This window comes from Alnus glutinosa, chromosome 6 (genome assembly GCF_958979055.1).
Source record: "Alnus glutinosa chromosome 6, dhAlnGlut1.1, whole genome shotgun sequence".
Lineage (NCBI taxonomy): Eukaryota > Viridiplantae > Streptophyta > Magnoliopsida > Fagales > Betulaceae > Alnus > Alnus glutinosa.
In genome coordinates this window covers 27683498-27701662 of record NC_084891.1, presented here as the reverse complement: position 1 = coordinate 27701662, position 18165 = coordinate 27683498, and the positions used below count along the sequence as shown (strand labels likewise).

Here is an 18165-nt window from a genome sequence, read left to right as displayed (position 1 = left end):
TTGATTATCATCATCTAAGATACACATATTCGTAAGAAAATACACATATACACGTTATTTGGAGGATGTGGATACCCACGAACCCTAAATGGGCCCATCCGCCATTAAACCTAGTCGACTGCTAGGAGTATCAAGAATCATGAGTCACCGGGAGCCCAACGGCCTAAGAGTTCGACTACCCACAGTCTAGCTAGTTGTCAAGATTTGAGTGCACCATCGCCTAGAAATAATCCTTAACAATTGATTCCTCCTCTGCCGACTCAATTAACCGAATGTTTACGCCATGAAGGGTAAAAATATCCATGTAAGTAACAACTTATTAGCGGAGGGAAAATGTTAGATTTACAACACCAACACAACAAATGCACAACAATCCTCACATGAGAGTGGGCCTCACACACCAAAGCTCACCCTCATGCGAGGAATTGTTGTGCACTTGTTGTGATGATGTAGTGCAGGAATCAAATTCTCAATCTACTATTATATTCTGTACATATCTTTGCCAAACAAAGCCCTCCATCCTTACCCAATCTTGCTACGAGGGCCTGGGCTCTTTGTAGTTTGAAGCACAGCCATGAGAACGGGCGAGATTCAAGGCCTGACGGCTTGACCTCACTCAAACACTGGTCCCCAACGGGTTATATAGACTTGTAGCCAACTTCTATCCACTCACTGAAAAAAAAAAAAAAAAGAAAAGAAGGAAGAGAGTACAAACAAACGTGTGGATTTTCGCTGCTTTCTCTCCTTCTTTTGCCCCCACAAGATGTTCGCTATATTCAGCGTCGCAGGTACAATTCCCCATATTAGTCGGATCTCTCTATCATTTCCAAGCACCTGTTCTCAAAACCAAACCCCCAAAGCACTCTCACAAACATGTCTCTGACCATCAAATTACACATCACCAACCACCTCAACCTCAAGCTCGGAACCATCAAGAAAAGTTCGTACACAAACTACAACACCAAGATCCGACACAAACCCATTTACCATTCCAACCCATTGATCTCCACCGTGTACAAACCCACAATGCATGTTGTTGGTTCTTCTTCGTCTTCTTGTTCGATCAAGAGCTCTCTGATCGACCCGGACGGCGGGGCCCTGGTGGATCTTGTGGTGCCGGAGAGCGAGCGGGGGAAGAAGAGGTCAGAGGCCCAGGCAATGCCCAAGGTGAGGCTCACGAAGGTTGACATCGAGTGGGTGCATGTGATCAGCGAGGGGTGGGCGAGCCCGTTGAGAGGGTTCATGAGGGAGAGCGAGTATTTACAAACTTTGCATTTCAATTGCTTGCGAATGAAAGATGGGTCCGTGGCGAACATGTCGCTTCCCATTGTTCTGGCTATTGACGACGAGACGAAGGAGAGAATTGGGTCGTCTCCCAATGTGGGGTTGGTTGGACCCGATGGAGATTTGGTCGGTATTCTTCGGAGGTTAGTCGTTTTCAGCACGAGAATGTTGTATATTCAAATAATTTATGGTCTTTGATTCCGGTATTGACGGAATAGTTTTTGTTATTTGATAAATATGGGAAATAGTGAGAGCATGGTTATGACGTTGTACATGTTTGTTTGGCATTTCAAGAGTAGGTACTGCAATAAAAAAATAAAGAGAATTTTGACAATGTAAGTCAAAAGGGAATCTTTTTTTCTGATTGTAAAATTGGAATAGTTTGTTTTGTTGCTGATTTTTTTTTTTGATGCATTTTAGTTGGCTTTGCACACTGAATTTACAAATGTATTTAAATCTTGAATGGCTGAGTGTGTGGAGACAATACCCAATATTTATATGATGCTGTAGAGTTTTTCTTGTTCCGAAATGAACAGTTGTTCTTTAATAATTGTGTGCGTGATCTAGTCATGAGAATGAAATTGTTGATAGCCTGTTGAGTTTTATGGAAACCAACTCATATCAGGCTCAGGCATGACATTTACTGAGTTTGGTTGGGGTTTCCAGGAAAAAAGAAAGAATTAAACTCGTTATCCTTTCCTCTTATCTCTACCCGTGTGTCTTGCTCATATGGACCACATGGGTTTGACCGGCCAAATCTTGGGTTTTAGCTGGAACTTCTGAAGTCCTTAAGTTTGGGAAGTCAACCATTTTCTTTATTTCAATTATGGTTTCTCTGTATTTATATTCTAGTATTATTGCACTAGTCTATAATATATAACAAGAACTACAAACGTGTACCTAGCTCAGTTATTGACTGTCATCCTAAGCTTTTCTAATATTTAATTCTTTTGCAGTATTGAGATATACAAGCATCACAAAGAAGAAAGAATAGCTAGAACTTGGGGTACTACTGCTCCAGGATTGCCATATGTCGAGGAGGCTATTACTCCAGCTGGAAATTGGCTGGTTGGTGGAGATTTGGAAGTTTTGAATCCTATCAAATATAATGATGGGCTTGATCACTACAGGCTCTCACCCAAACAACTCCGGAAGGAATTTGATAGGCGTCAGGCTGATGCAGTTTTTGCTTTTCAATTGAGGAACCCTGTGCATAATGGGCATGCTTTGTTGATGAATGATACACGCAGGGGACTTTTGGAAATGGGCTACAGGAATCCAATTTTATTGCTGCATCCTTTGGGAGGTTTCACAAAGGCAGATGATGTGCCCTTGGATGTTCGGATGGAACAACATAGCAAGGTTATTTCCATGGCACTTTGTATATGTATAACATTGAATTATAGCAAGTTTGGCAGTTGCACTGCCATTAAAGTGACACCTTTCTGCTTCTTTCAATATCACTGCGATGAGTCTAATTGCCATTGCATGGAATGTAGCTCTTTGGCAAATAAACTCATTAGTACTAAATGAAATCATTTGATTATTTCAGTAAATTTCTCCCTCTTCCGAATTGCATCATCATTTTGGTGACAAAGTGATCTTGGCTTATCCTACTTGTTTATCCACGTACTCCATAATTTAAATTTAATCAATTTACTTTTAAGTGTCCAAAATCTCAGTTTTGCTCATGTTTTTTTTGTTTCTGCTCAGGTCCTAGAGGATGGAGTTCTTGACCCTGAGACTACCATTGTGGCCATATTCCCATCACCTATGCAATATGCTGGTCCAACTGAAGTACAGTGGCATGCCAAAGCACGGGTAAACGCAGGTGCCAATTTTTACATTGTTGGTCGTGATCCTGCAGGTATGGGTCACCCAACTGAGAAGAGGGATTTATATGACCCTGATCATGGGAAAAAGGTGTTAAGCATGGCTCCTGGCTTGGAGAAGCTAAATATTTTGCCATTCAAGGTAGGTAACATTATTCTTTGCTTTTAAGCTGGACCGTTGAAGCCCCGTTGCTTATTTCTTTCCCATCGCCTCCTACGTTATTTTTATTACCCTTTATTTGCAATTATATGCCTTTGTGGCATCAATATCTGCTAGATATTCAGGGTTGATTGCAATATAAAGTTATTTTTGCTGGTCTTAAATTAATTTTTCTCCCTTGGCAGTCTCTCATTAGTTATCAAAGTCCAAGTATTTTTCCAGTAGTTCCTTGAATGATGAGAAAGATAGTGGTATACTGCTAAGAAATGTATAGTATGCTGTTATTTCTTATATCTCTTCAAACTACTGAAGTTGGGAACTTATGGAAATGGTCCGTATTTGGTATACACAAAGAGTTGTGAGGTTGTGGAGCTTCCTATATATTGGCAAGCTCAAACTTGGTTCCTAAAGATGGTTTTTGCATGGCTTTCAACCTCTACCACTTTCATGCCTTCTTTCAGTATTCTCGTTAATTGGATGTTTTACTCATCAAAAGATGCTTGAAAGATACAAGTGCAGTACATGTCAGGCAAAAGGGAGTTTGAAGTGCTTCTGAGACCCACACTTCATAATTTATTCCATCGCAATACAAAGCGTGCAGATTACTTCCTGAACATTTCACTTTGCTAATAAGAAAGCTCTGCATATTCTTCTATCAATTTGATATGTCTGATCACATTTGGACCCTGTATGCCATGACTCAAGTGCTTGTAGCTTTACCATTGGACATAATTACTGTTGCTGGGTTCTGTAATATGAGAGCTGAAGAAGCTCTGTTGCGTGCCCTCTTTATACTCTTTCTTCCTTATATACTGCAGGTGGCAGCATATGATACTCTGGAAAAGAAGATGGCATTTTTTGATCCTTCACGTGCTGAAGATTTCCTCTTCATCTCCGGAACCAAGGTAAGAAAGAACTATATCTCATTCCTGGTTGCCCATAGAACAACTCAAGCTCCATGGACTCGAAAGGTGTTTTATGATACAGTTTGCTTTAAATGGTCAAGTTTGGTAAATTATATTGGGCTATTTAATGTTGAGGCTGAAACTGGAAGTGGGTTGTGCTTTTTGATAGTACCTGCATCCTTAGCATAGTAAATCTATGATTTCTCACATTCTGTGGTTGGGGTGACAATGGCAAGGCTGTTACATGACAAGGATCTAGTGTTCGGAAAAATAACTGGTGGTTTAACCATTTATTAGATCAGAACACTACGATGAGTCAATGATCAACATATATTATGATAAATCAATTTGAAAAAATTCAGTTCAGGTCACCATAATCACATATTTAGAAGGCAAAACCTTCAAATCGTGTCTGTCCCTCTAAATTCTTTAGAATTTTGCTTGTAGTTTTTCTGGTACTTGTTCATGAATGTTGAATGAATTTTGAAATATGTCTTCCTGAATATTAGGAAACTCATGTCATTTTAAATATATCTCATCTTATTCGTCGGACTTACTGCGTTATTTCAGATGCGGACTTATGCGAGGACCGGCGAGAACCCGCCTGAGGGTTTTATGTGTCCTGGGGGATGGACGGTCCTCGTCAATTATTACAAGGGCTTGCAAGCCGAAGAGGCTTCACAGCAGCAGGCTGTGTTGACTGCTTAGATCTGTACCAGAGGTTTTGGCCAGTTGATAACTTTTCTTTTTCTTTTTCTTTTTCCCCCCATTTTCTTATGGGATAAATGGCAAGTTAATTCAAGCGGGAGAAGAGCATTGTAGTAGGGACCAAGGAGCAGCACTATTTCAAATCAGTACAGGCAAGATGCTAGACTGAGAATGATTGTGTTCTAGTATTCCTGTAAACTTCTTCTCTTTGACTATTGGTGTTGTTGGGCTTCATTTTTTAGTAGGTCATGTTTGGTATGCACGTAATCTTTTTAGTGTCTTAAGTGAACGGATATATTCCAAAAAAATAAAAATAAAAATTACTTCTGCGGCTCTCCATATTGCTGGAAAAAAGTAAAAAGAAAAAAGAAAAAAGAAAATTGATGTTTTCTCTGCTCAAATTTTTACCCAACGTTTTTCTTGATGGTTAGTTTTCTCTTGATTTGGGTTTGAGGAATTTCTTCAAATTCAGTCTATTAAATTAACATGTGTCTAAAATGCATCTAACTTTTCTTCCGACCTAATATAGAGAAAAATTTTATCCTATCTTGATTGCCAAATATGCATGTACTCCTACAGTTAGGATGCCCAGTTTTTTTTTATAAAGAAATTATAAAATAAATAAATTTTTATCAGTTTATTGAGATTGTGGATATTGTTGAAATTTGTTATTTCCTAAACACTTCTTTTACATTTTCCTTTATAAACAATATTGATGAAATTAGTTTGAGTTGGGTCAAGCGAGACCACATTGGTGGGCTGGGTGCAGGTTTTACGTTTCAGGCCCAGATTTGGCTTAGGCACTATAAAAAAAGCACCTACAGTACACCAATTCAAATTTAATTTCAAATATTTTAAGAGAAAAAGAGAGTAAGTCACATCTGGACCATTCAAAAAACTACCTCTAAGTTTATGAATCGAGCCATGGCCCATTGAGCCTTCCATAATCTCAAATGGGCTTCAATTATGCATGTACTTTCGTGCAGAGTCGTTAAACTTTTTGGATTTGAACAAAGGTGAAATCCTTCAAGGTTTCCAATTTATATGAACATCTCTATATATAGACGATCTCATGATCCTATATTCCTATTCAGTGTATTCACTCCCAACCCCTAACTGGGGATGGGCCTCTATCTGGGCTTTTGTTTTTGCATGAGACAAGAGGCCACGGGCCAGTACCTGATCTTTAAAGGGTTTAGTCAGCAGGCTAATATATGCTGGATATTCTTACATATCAGTCCCTTGAAGACGGTTCCTCAATCAGTTGTTTGGACATTACCTTCTTTTTTTTTTTTTTTTTTTTTTTTTTTTTACTTTTTACTTTTTACTTTTTACTTTTTACTTTTTACTTTTACTTTTACCTTACCTTACCTTACCTTACCTTACCTTGTTTGGTGTAAATTTGATATCAAAATATTATTGATATAATGGATTTGGATCCTCTCCAGTTGATTTCAACTAGATGAGCCGATCCTTTATAAGTAAAAAGATAATTTTGCCCTCCACTTATATAAAGGACCGACTAATCTCAAATTGGTTTCAACTAAAGAGGATTCGTCTCTTAATATAATAGGGAAGACCTGTCTTTTTGTATACTTTTTTTTCTTTTCAGTTCTATTGCTATCTTGGGCTTTATGCAATCCATCAAATCATATAGATATTTCTTCAATATAACATAGGTCATCAAAAGGATTTTGAAGACCCACCAAAGCAAGAAAGTCGAGATCTTTCAGAAAATGAATTATTATTTGAATAGAGCATAATTGCATAGATAAGCTCACACTAACCCGTCAATTTGGGATCCAATTGGGTCTATTTCTTGGATAATATGAGTTGAATCAATAACAATAATATTTTTAGTGGAATGTCTTTAGTTTACTAATAGTCTTATGGATAAATAATTTGACTTATTCACATCTAGATCATGAATGTTTGAAACTTATATTATGCACATTTCCTATCAATTTACATTTTTTGTGATAATTAGTGATTTAATAATATATTAAAACAAAAATTTTGAATTCAAATCTTTACTCTACAACTTATTTTTATTTAAATTAAATATTTTACATATTAAATCTCACTTTTTCATAAACGGTCTAAACTCAAATGTAAGTAAAATATATATATATATATATATATATATATATTAATTAAATAGTAACTTCTTTTTTTTACCTCAAGAAGTGTTCGATTTAACATTTTATCAGTCTCTATTTTTGTCCCCAGATGATCACATGCCTAGTGTTTACCTAGGTATGACTCATGGCCCTAGACTCCCATTAGGCCAGTTGTGGTCGCTACTTTCACCGACCGGTAGTCTAATCACAAAACATATTCCCCCATTCAAGTTTACTCTCTTCCTCCTTCTTCTTCTTCTTCTTCTTCTTCTTCTTCTTCTTCTTTTTTTTTTTTTTTTTTTTTTTTTTTTTAACTCTCCGGATCTATGTGAATCTATATAACAATTTAACAAAGAGTAGTTGGATTACAGTTATTCTTTTTAATGGTAATGAATGTACAGTGCCTTTTTAGCTAGGGAGATTATTTGACTTTCTTTGTTGTTGAGGCTCATAATGCGCGCCTACATAAAAATGTTAGGCTATTTTTTTACTTCTTTTTTTTTTTTAAAAAAAAAAACTCAATCTATTTTCCCCTTAAACCTTAAAAATTTGTAATATGAGATTCCAATCTTTTAACCTCTTTTAATAACTCCGATCCCTTCCGTCATGTTCTTTTGTTAAATCATTTTTCTTTCTAATTTTTTACTTAAATGAATTTTTATTTTTATTTTTTTAACTAAAGGCATAATTGAACTTACATAAATTTTATGGATGGTAGAAGGGACATTGACATGTTAGTCGTTTAACGAACAAAATTAAACAATAGGCAGTGATTGAAGGTTGAAAAATCAAAATCTCATATTGCAGATTTATAAAGTTTAGGGGACAGTAAAAAATGCTTGGTAGTTTTTATAAACTCACTTGACAATTCACATTTTACAGAGATAAATACCACATTTTATCTCTGAATAAAGTACGACCAATTTTAATAAATTGACGGGCGTGCATAACAATTATCGTGTGAGTTTGTAAATGACTTGTACTAAAAGGTACATAATACCACTAATCTCAATCAATAATGTATGGCATTGATCGTACTTTCATTTATCATTTATGCCTCCAAATGCGAACGGTTGAGTTCGGGTGATTCATGTGCAAATCAACCAACCCAGCTTGGACCCTCTGAATAGAAGGGTTGTTCCGTAACCCTAGCGATAATGTGGGTCATTTATGTTTGCACGCCAATTAGAATCTGACGCCATGGTTTCCCTGGATGTAATGCAGTACATGTGCCGAGGTACCCATCGTTGAGGTACGTACTTCCCTGAGGTCCTTGGGTGCTCCGGACTCCTACGGACCACGCGCGGTGAGCTGTAATGGGGCCATTACACTTGTATTTCTTCTTGATTTATGGCAGAGTTTGCACGTTAGGTTTGAAAAGATGTTGCTAATACCTTACTGTACGTGTGGCTTGAAATATGTTACATAAAGTTCATGAAGCCGGTTGTAGGCCATGCCCTTGATTCAACGATCGACATATATAGTAAAGCTCTAGGCAGCTGATTGAAGGATTTGTACCACACAAATAGTTCGTCTAGTCGGTGTCAAGTTTTTTCTATGTATTCCGAGTTTAAACATGTTTACGTTTCGTTCAAATTCGTTGTCTCTATAAGGTCCACATCCACGTGATTTTTTCTCTTCTCTTTTTCTATGTATATCTGGCCTTAACATTTGCAGCAGATATCATATTGATTTCTCAAGCATCGAGTATGTTACAGTTTTACTATAGGGAACCAAAAGAGCTTCCCTTTCTTCTCTTTGGCTTCTATTAAAAATTGTGTTGGAATTTTTTGTGAAAAATGTGAGGATAAGTAGTAACTTAAATTTAAAAAATAATATTTAATTAATACAGAGGAAGATAATAAAAGCTATTATAGAGTGTATTTAGATAAGAAATCAAAAAGCAGTTTAAATGTTAAAACTCTTAAGCACATTCTTATTAAGAGGCGGCTGTGCACTCATGTCAAGTCCTTAATTACTATACATGTTGTCTTTACCATAGATTTTGGGACAAAAGTAAGATGGCCTTCATGTGCGTAAACAGAAGGGTCATTTTCTACGCCTTCAAATTTGCCTTGATTCTATATAGCTTGTTACGTTTGGATGAGAACAGAGAGGGTCCACTTTCCTATTCCTCTGTTCAGACTGCTCTATTTTTATCCTTCAATTCGCCGACCAATATCTTTCATAGAACATGGTGCTAGCTTTTCATGAAGACCGTGAACCAGTTCACTACTTTCAGACTTACATTTCAGGTTCAACTTCAAGTACTTATTTGAAATAATAATAATAAAAAAAAATGATAGAAATCTTAAATTTAGATTTAAAATCTTCTTAAATCCGAAACTTAAATTAGTTGAATTACAATATTTTAGAGTCTGAAAAACCACAAGGGATTTTTCAACGTCATATTTAATTAGCTTTTGAATTGACTCAGCCGCTGTGGTCAGCCATTGTTGATACTTGATAGAGGGAATAGGCATGTGTGCATGGTAGCCCTAAAGGTACAGGGCTGGTTAGATATTCATTCCTTAATTATTTAAGAAACTTTAATTTATCATCTTTAATTTTTTTTTTTTATATCTTTAAACTTTTAAAAATGTCAATTTAGTATATCAATATTTTATTTTATTTTTTCAATTTCAACCACCTATTATAATTTTCCGTTAAATCTTAACGGAGGGGTGTCAAAATTCTTAAAATACTAGTATTTTGTTTTTTTAGAAAAAAAAAAAAGAGAAAGTAATTGCAAGGATTTAGGTGTTGATTAGGATTTAATGGAATTTGCAAAAATATTCATGCCCGAATCTTTGAAATTTTTTATATATAATTTTTTTTAAGAAAAAAAAAACACTAGGGCATTTTGGAAATTTTAACATGATTTAACAACCGATTGTTGAAATTGAAAAAAATTAAAAGATTAATACACCAAATTGATATTTTTTAAAGTTTAAAGATATAATTGCAAAAATGATAAAAGATCAAAGATGGTAAATGAAGTTTTCTCTTACTATTTATTTTACCTATTTTTATACAATTAAGTTTTAAATTTTTCCCTTACCTATTTTTATACCATTCAAGTTTATATATAAAATGAGGGTTAAATACTCCATTGGTACCTGAGTTTTAAGCCATTTTAAATTTAATACCTGAGTTTTATTTTGTATCACAAATGGTACCTGAATTAGAGATAAAAACTCAGTTGGTACCTCTGTTAGATTTTTCATCCAAATTTTTACAGCCTGACACGTGTCAACCTCAGCGGTTGACACGTGACACTATATATATAAAAAAAAAAAACTAAAAATCTTTAAAAATAATAATTTTTTTAAAAAGAAATATAAAAAAAAAATTGAAAAAAAGAAAAAGAGAGCCTTGGCCGCCATGGGGGTAGCCAGCCACCCTCATTAAGTTGTTTTGGGTTTTGGGCCTTGGGGGTGGTTCATTTTTTGCCATGTTCGGCCACCCCAGACCGGCACCCCTCTTCTTCTTCTTCTTCTTTTTCTTTTTCTTTTTTTTTAAATAAATTTTTAAGGAATTTTAGTTTTTATTATTATTATTTTTTATATATAAGGCGAGGTTAACATGTGGCGGACCGTTAAAATTTGGACGGAAAATCTAACAAAGGTACTAACTAAGTTTTTACCCTTAACTCAGGTACTACCTATGATACAAAATAAAACTCAGGTACTAAATTTAAAATGTCTTAAAACTTAAGTACCAATGGGATATTTAACCATTAAATGAATTAGTATTATTTTTTTAAAGGTATATATAATATGAATAATGTTATATGTCACCATATGTCTTCATTGTATCCTTTTTAAAATTGACGTAACTCTTAAAATTATTATTAAATTAAAATCTAATAATAATTTTTCATAAATTTAATAATAATTTTAAAATGACACAAAAGAAACCTAAATAACGTGTCGTATAATACACCTACAATATGAGGGTACGTACTGGCGGGGGATGAACCACGAAGACGAGGAAAGCGGAAAGAGGACAGGCCGGACTGGCCGGACTGGCCGTATATTAACGTTGTGCATTAACTGTGAAAAAAACTTTCTTGCCCTACAACCAAATGAGTTGCTACCTATTCTGCATGCTACCCATTACCCAACCTAGCTACTATCAAAGACACCTCTGCTATTTTGGTTCGGTTCCCATTTCATTTCCAAAATTATGTCATATCATCTCCCTCCTCTATTTTGGTGCCACTATTAGGAATTTAGGAGGACCACATGCAATTAGGGTAGGTAAATTTTTTTGTTTTTATGTGATCGGTAAATTTGACGTGAATTTAATATGAAATTAGCATATTATAGTTAAAAGATATGATTTATTGATTAATTAATTAAATGGGTTAGACTAGGATTAGTCTATATAGCCTTATACTCATGTTTCGATACGATTCGAACCCAATATGTAACATAAATGCTGACAACTTTTGACACGATTTGCGAACTAGAAAAAAATTCAATTGAGATGTTTGGCTCGTTTAATTAAACGAGTCGGATTAGAGTTGACTTATATAATATTATACCCCATGTCTTGATACGATTCGAATTTAACATGCGAACATGAATTGTCACTCTTACATACAATTGATCTCCTAATATATAAAATAATAATCTTAAATGAATGATCGACAATCTAAAATGTAAAATAAAAAATTTATAATAAATTAGAATATAGGAAAATGGAAATAGATATCGATATCGATAAATGACTTAATTGAGGTATAAATAATTCCGGAATCCCCTCTCTTTCTAAAGCATTGCATGTCATTGTGTAAGAAATATCTCAAGATATCATGCTTATGTGTATGCTACCTCCTACCGTCTGTACTTAGATTTTCCGTATCTATCTTCTTCTTCTTCTTCTTCTTTTTTATAAGATTTTCCGTATCTATCTTGGTCCAAGGGGAATTTCCCAGAGATACACAAAAAGGGTTAAAGAAATAAGCTCTCAAACATGGGACGAAGTAGGAACCATGCTTTACCTTGGGGGCTGAGTTTTAAAAATTCTTTAAAAATATATAACTTTTATAATTTTGACCTCTAAAAAGAAGTCTGTCTATAATTTGACCCCTATCACAATTTCTGGTTTCCGTTCCAGCCCTGCTCTCAAATTACTATGACAGCAAAGACCTCTAAAATTATTTTTGGAGTGGTCAAGATGCGAGGAGCGTGGGATGTCTACCTGTGAAAAAAAATGCTGCACTTTCTGTCACTATTGTCTGCAGAATCAGAATTCAGAAGCCCAACAATCAAGATGACAAAACAACAACAGCAGCAAGTTGCCGTACCTCTCAGTACACTTATTATTATTGATCGTTGAATAAGAAGAAGGACCCCTGGGGGGAAATTAGCTAGGAAGTTTCTTCGGCCTTGTTTGGCAATTGCCAGTATGAACACGATAGTGCTATGTACTATTCGTTATTTATTTTTTTTTTTTTACATTTTCACATTTTCTAATAACAATTCACGTCAAAATACTTTTATTTTTTCACTTTTTTTTATTACATCAATAACTTTTTTTTATTATTCAAATAAAAAAATTTATTATAATACAAATTTTTTTATTTTTCTATACAATTTTTTTTTTTACTCTATATCATATCACCATTTTTTATTAATTCTAAAATTAACAATCCATTACTCTATCCTGTACAAACATTTGCCAAACAAAACCGAACATCTCGGGACTTGCTAGATACTGGAACGATAACAGTAGTAGTCGATGTGAGACAAATTTTTAACTGAAAATTACCAATACTAGTGGAGGAGATCATATTATTTTATGGTCAGTATGCTACCCGTGACTCTGTGAGTAACTTGAAAAAGGGGGAGCTTTGCTGAAGTGTTTCTGTTATGTGTTTAGGTGTTAATAAATTTCTTATTCATAATAATAATAATAAAAAAACAAAAAACAAAAGAGAGAATAATGTAGGAAAAGTTACAAGTGCAGTACTAGTAGTGCGTGGGGGGTAATTTCAAGGCTGAAACAAGTTAGTGAAAGATTGTGTCAAATAACCCCAAAAGAGGGGGACATAGCAAAACCGATCTTGGAAACTAGAAAAGCTAGAGTATCTCTAACAGAAGAAAAAAATTGAGTTCAACAGCAAACAAGGGAAAATTGTAAGGTGCAAAGTTTCTGTAAAGCACTTTCATGAAGAGATATTGGGTACAACTATTCCCGGGATGAGTATTTTCTTTTTTAAAAATGCTATAAATATTTTAAGTGTTCATTTTCTGACGTGAGGTAAAAATCACCATTGAATGTTACGTCTACTTTATTTGTTTTTTTTAATAAAATGATAAAATATGCTAGCACCCCTCTTTTATTCTTCTCCCCAATGCAAAAAATAGTCCCCAAAAAGAGAATTAAAGTAAAATAAGTAAAAGGAAACATTTATTACTTGGAAGTTGAAGCTAGAGAGAGAGGGAGAGGGACCAAGTTGTCCTTTTGAAGGGCAACAGTGGGGAGTTAACCCAATGGGGTTGGCTTTCAACATGTCCTTGATCTCACAAAAACACCCAAAGGTTTGTCATTTGCCCCCACAACCCCACATGACTTTGTTTCTCTCTCTTCTCCCAAGTCTCACACTCTCACCATAAATACATACACACACCACCCCTCAGCCCTTCACACCACCATTTCTGTCCTCTCCCTAGCTCTTACCCAACAACTTCATTGCTCCCCCAAAAATGGCTATCAAAAGATCAAACAAACTGCCTCAAGCAGCCATACTGAAGCAAATTCTCAATAGGTGCTCAAGCTTGGGAAAGAAACAACAACAAGGCTACGATGAACAAGGCCTTCCTTTGGACGTGCCAAAGGGTCATTTCGTTGTATATGTTGGAGAGAACAGAAGCAGATACATTGTCCCAATCTCCTACTTAACTCGTCCTGAGTTCCAAATCCTTCTGCAGCAGGCCGAAGAAGAATTTGGCTTCAACCACGAGATGGGTCTCACAATCCCTTGCGAAGAAGTTGTTTTTCAGTCTCTAACATCCATGCTCAGATGAAGATTAGGCAGCCGTAGATTTTATTTTATTTTGGAGAAAATGGCTAATTAGAGATGAAGCTGCTTCCATTGCTTCTCTGTTCTATTTTTCTCTATATAGTTTTTTTTTTTACTTGAAAGGGTTCTTATTTTAGACTCTGACCCCCCCCCCCCCCCCCCCCCCAAAAAAAAAAAAAAACCCATGAATATTGTGTGTATCTGGGTTTAGATTTGTAAATCTTGAGAGTATGGAATTTTTCTCACACTGGTGTGGATCAGTTGTACCAATGTACCCTGTGGGAGAACTAATATTAATTAAGATTATCTGGGTTGTTACCCCTTTTTCTTACTCTGTCTCTCATTCAAGTTACCAGTCTGCACTAGTTTTCAGGATTTTGTCCGGTTTACATTTTCTATGCAAGGGCTGTCTCTGGTTACCTCAACAGTTAGCCGTTAAAACTGTTAAAAGATGATTCCTAAAAGATATCTCGACCGAATGTCTTGTCCAAAATAAACAGATCGCAATGGTTCCTTAATTTGTTGAGTGTTTTTCTCTCTTCCTGGATGCCGGAATCATGGCTTTTGTTTTAAGATATTTACATCTTTTTAAGAGCATTTGTTTTTTTATTTATTGTGGCAATTTTCCATCCTAGTATATGCATTGAACATGATGGCTTGCCACCTGATGACAGATTCACAGTAGAAATTTTCTAGCAGAAAGGGGAAAAAGAAAAGAACAAGGAGAGAAAGAAAAGTCAGAGTAGAAAATATAACAATGGTTCTAACTTCTAAGTTTAAAATAATTACGTGATAAAAATATTGTAAAAAACTTAGAAAAGCTGGAAAACACCAGCTGCCGATTAATAAATTTAGAGCCATGCAGCACGATTAGGGCAGATCGTTTGCAGATTAAAGTGGTGGCCACTAAAAGGATGGTTGAGATTTAAGACACCCACTTTGCAATTTGCATGCCCATCTGCAATGAATCTTGATTATGTAACTGTTGGGACTCGGCAGTTGGCACGGGTATTAACTGTTTATTGTACGGATTCGGATCTCATATATTATCTAGGGTATTTGCGTGAGGTGTAATATAATTTTTTATATTTATAACCATTCATTTAATATCGTGTTGGAAAATTATGTTATAAAAATAATAATAATAATAATAATAAATAAATAAACATTGAGATGGTTAGAAAAATATTACGTGTATGAGAGAAAAAATAAAAAAAATAATTAGAAGCAAAAATTAGCTTTGAAGTGCGTGGAATAACTATCTTTAAAACGGTATTTGTCCCTACTCAGTAAGAGTTTGCTATCAAATCGTTTCTAGAACACAACAAAGATTATAAAATCTACGTATAACAATTCTAGAGAATTTTTACAGTTTCAATTGTAAACTTCTGAAATTGAGAATTAATAAGAAAAATAAAGTATAAAATCCGTTATGAGGAATCTTTTATTTATATATATTGAAGAAGCATATATGTGAGAAAAGTCGTAACTTTTCAATATGTGTAATCGACGATAACAACAACTGCGCGCATCTGTGAAATTAAAATTCTACTAAATGAAAGGCCGCACCCGTTGAATCCCTTTCCTCTAGTTCGATAAGAGATACCTACACCATTCTAAGACATTGAACCATTATTTAATATTACAATCTAACAAAATTTTTAACATATCAAACCAAAAATGCAAGAGAGGAAAGAAAGTGTGCTTGGGACGGTGAGAGTAGCCGAGCCTCCACTTTGACCGTTTGAAAGTAGCCGAACCAACTATTTGAAGATGGCCGAGAGAATTAACCACTTCCAAATCTATTCTTTATGCTTTTTTTTTTTTGATACTGTTAGCACAATCTAGACCATTCATTTAAAATGAACAGTTGAGAAAAAAAAGGTATCGAAACCATATTTTAACATCGATCTTCACCATGGTCAGGTTTAGCCCTATTATCCGCTTTCACTGACTTTGGTCCATAGCACCATAGACCGTAGCAATAGATGGTGGCACAAACTTAGAGGACCTCAAAATTGAAGGTACATGGAGGACGTCCTTGATGGTTCAATTGGATGGACATTTTAGGTACTTTGATTAGTAAGGTGGTCCCCAGATTAATTAGGTGGAATAAGACTACATATATACATACAAATAAATGCATGTGACAGCAGAACGAAGATGGTGTGGTCTTTTGGCAAAGGGGTCCACTAATTAAGTATTAGCGTGATTATGGTTTAAAAGGATAATCTCTCTTGCGAGACTCGGCAAAAAGTACCAACAAAGACAAAAATATAATACAAATTCTAGATTATGAATCGGCTTGACTTCAACAAAGCAAAAAAAAGGTGGGTGCGGGTCAATTTTAGAGATGAATAACAATATAGTAAATTTATTATTCAAATTACGTAATTAATAAAGTAAATGAAAGAATTGTTTTAATATAATAGTAATAAATATTGTTATCAAGATTTGGCTTCCATTCAGTTCCAATAAGAGTACATGTTAATTCCAATTTTAACTGAAATCTAACCCAAGTCCTTTTACCATCGTATTGTTATTATTATTATTAATAATGTTAAATACTACACTTTTATCTCATTAGATTAATGTGACAGTGCCTATCACTTTTTGGATCAACCATTATTAAAAAAATAAAAATAAAAATTAAGATCTGATGTGTACTACCCATCAGCTCAATAAGATAAAAGCGTGATAAAAGTATAGTATTGCGCATTATTACTGTTATTATTAGCATTTTCAAACTTTCATTTTTTTTTTTAATTTTTTTTTTTTTTGGTGGGTTGTTGAAATTCTTTGTGCAACATTTTCATTTCCTTCAATCTGTGGCAATCAACTTCTCTCTCTCTCTCTCTACTAAAAAAGAAGAAGCTAGGTTGAATAAAGAACATGGCTATGGCTTGTAGCATCTTTTGAGAAATAGGTTAAAGTAGACACGAAGAAGATATATGCAGGGATGGAGCCAGAAATTTTTATGGGAAGGGGCCAATGGTCAAATTATTTTTTTTATAAGAGCCAAGTAAGCTAAATTTTTGTTTATACTTCATATTTTTTAATTTTTTAGAATTTTTATTTTCCGCCTAATAATTTTTTTTTTAGGAAATTGGAGGAGGGGGCATGGCCCTGCGCCCCGCCCCCCCCCCCCCCCCCCCCCTCTCTTTCAAATATTAATTATACATAGAAAATGTCCGGATACTACATCTTTTACTACACGTAATATGTACGTTACAATTGTTCAGCACGTCAATCGGGTAGGTAAATTATTAAAGTGTTCATGTACGTTAAGTCCCAACGTTCATTCTTGATTAAATAAGACTTGCATTATAAGTGCTTCTAACCAGTTTTAACTGTCATTTTGAACAAAATAAGTAAACCATCGATCGTCGAATGAAACGTGACTAGAAAAGCATGAATTTGCCAGAAATAACGTTGAAAAAAATAGGAAAAAGAAGCAGACTTATCTGACTTTAAAGTTACTCATTTCAATCTAAATTGGGTTGGAAAAGCAAATATTAATGACATCTTTTGCCTGATCATACTGTTTGCACATGTGAGGTTTGTCTTCGTTTCAACCGAGATCGTACGTGGTCCCTCGCTCTTCGGCTAAGGGCTTTTGAAGCCAATTTCTTCTGGTTTTAATTTTAATTTTTTTTTTAAATGTGGATCCCAAGGATGCCATAATGCAAAGTTTGACTGATAGAAATGTTAAAAAATCATATTAACAAATATTAATTTCGTCACCAAAACCTGAATTTAGTATTTTACTCCTTTCACAAGGTCTTCGATAAAAGAAAAAAGAAATAAACATTTAATTAACTAATATTTCTCTTTACGTGTAAGTTTAAATTCTATTTTATCAAGAGATACAACACATAAAACATTTAATTGAAACAGAAATAAACAATAAAATTAGGATTCGAACTTAAAATTAACCTAATTAACTTAAGCTAATAAAAATAAAATTAATCATTGAATTAATATTCAAACAATAACCAACACAGTGTGATAGTTTAGTCTTTAGGAACAGATTGCATGATTTTATATATATTAATTATGTGATATAAACTAATTAATAATGGAAAAGAAAAGATTATGAGCAGCAATACTCATGTGAATGCAT

At 34.6% G+C, this 18165-nt stretch overlaps 2 protein-coding genes across 2 annotated transcripts; both read left to right on the top strand.

Moving 5' to 3' along the window:
* Positions 1–664: 664 nt before the first annotated feature.
* LOC133871315 (ATP sulfurylase 2) lies at positions 665–5156 on the top strand. Its single transcript, XM_062308732.1, has 5 exons — positions 665–1427; positions 2241–2646; positions 2998–3258; positions 4095–4181; positions 4752–5156. Exons 1-5 carry the CDS (start codon positions 874–876, stop codon positions 4887–4889), a joined length of 1446 nt encoding a protein of 481 aa, XP_062164716.1. The 5' UTR covers positions 665–873; the 3' UTR covers positions 4890–5156.
* Positions 5157–13596: 8440 nt separating this feature from the next.
* Positions 13597–14373, top strand: LOC133871783 (protein SMALL AUXIN UP-REGULATED RNA 51-like). The gene has a single exon (XM_062309197.1). The coding sequence runs from the start codon at positions 13726–13728 to the stop codon at positions 14044–14046; it is 321 nt and encodes a 106-aa protein (XP_062165181.1). The 5' UTR covers positions 13597–13725; the 3' UTR covers positions 14047–14373.
* The last annotated feature ends 3792 nt before the right edge of the window (positions 14374–18165 follow it).

Bases quoted from the DNA above. Each gene is read 5' to 3' on its own strand.
- LOC133871783 (XM_062309197.1), top strand. From the start codon at position 13,726: ATGGCTATCAAAAGATCAAACAAACTGCCTCAAGCAGCCATACTGAAG.
- LOC133871315 (XM_062308732.1), top strand. From the start codon at position 874: ATGTCTCTGACCATCAAATTACACATCACCAACCACCTCAACCTCAAG. The intron at 1,428-2,240 runs GTTAGTCGTTTT...ATTCTTTTGCAG, and splicing joins TTGGTCGGTATTCTTCGGAG to TATTGAGATATACAAGCATC. The intron at 2,647-2,997 runs GTTATTTCCATG...GTTTCTGCTCAG, and splicing joins GGATGGAACAACATAGCAAG to GTCCTAGAGGATGGAGTTCT.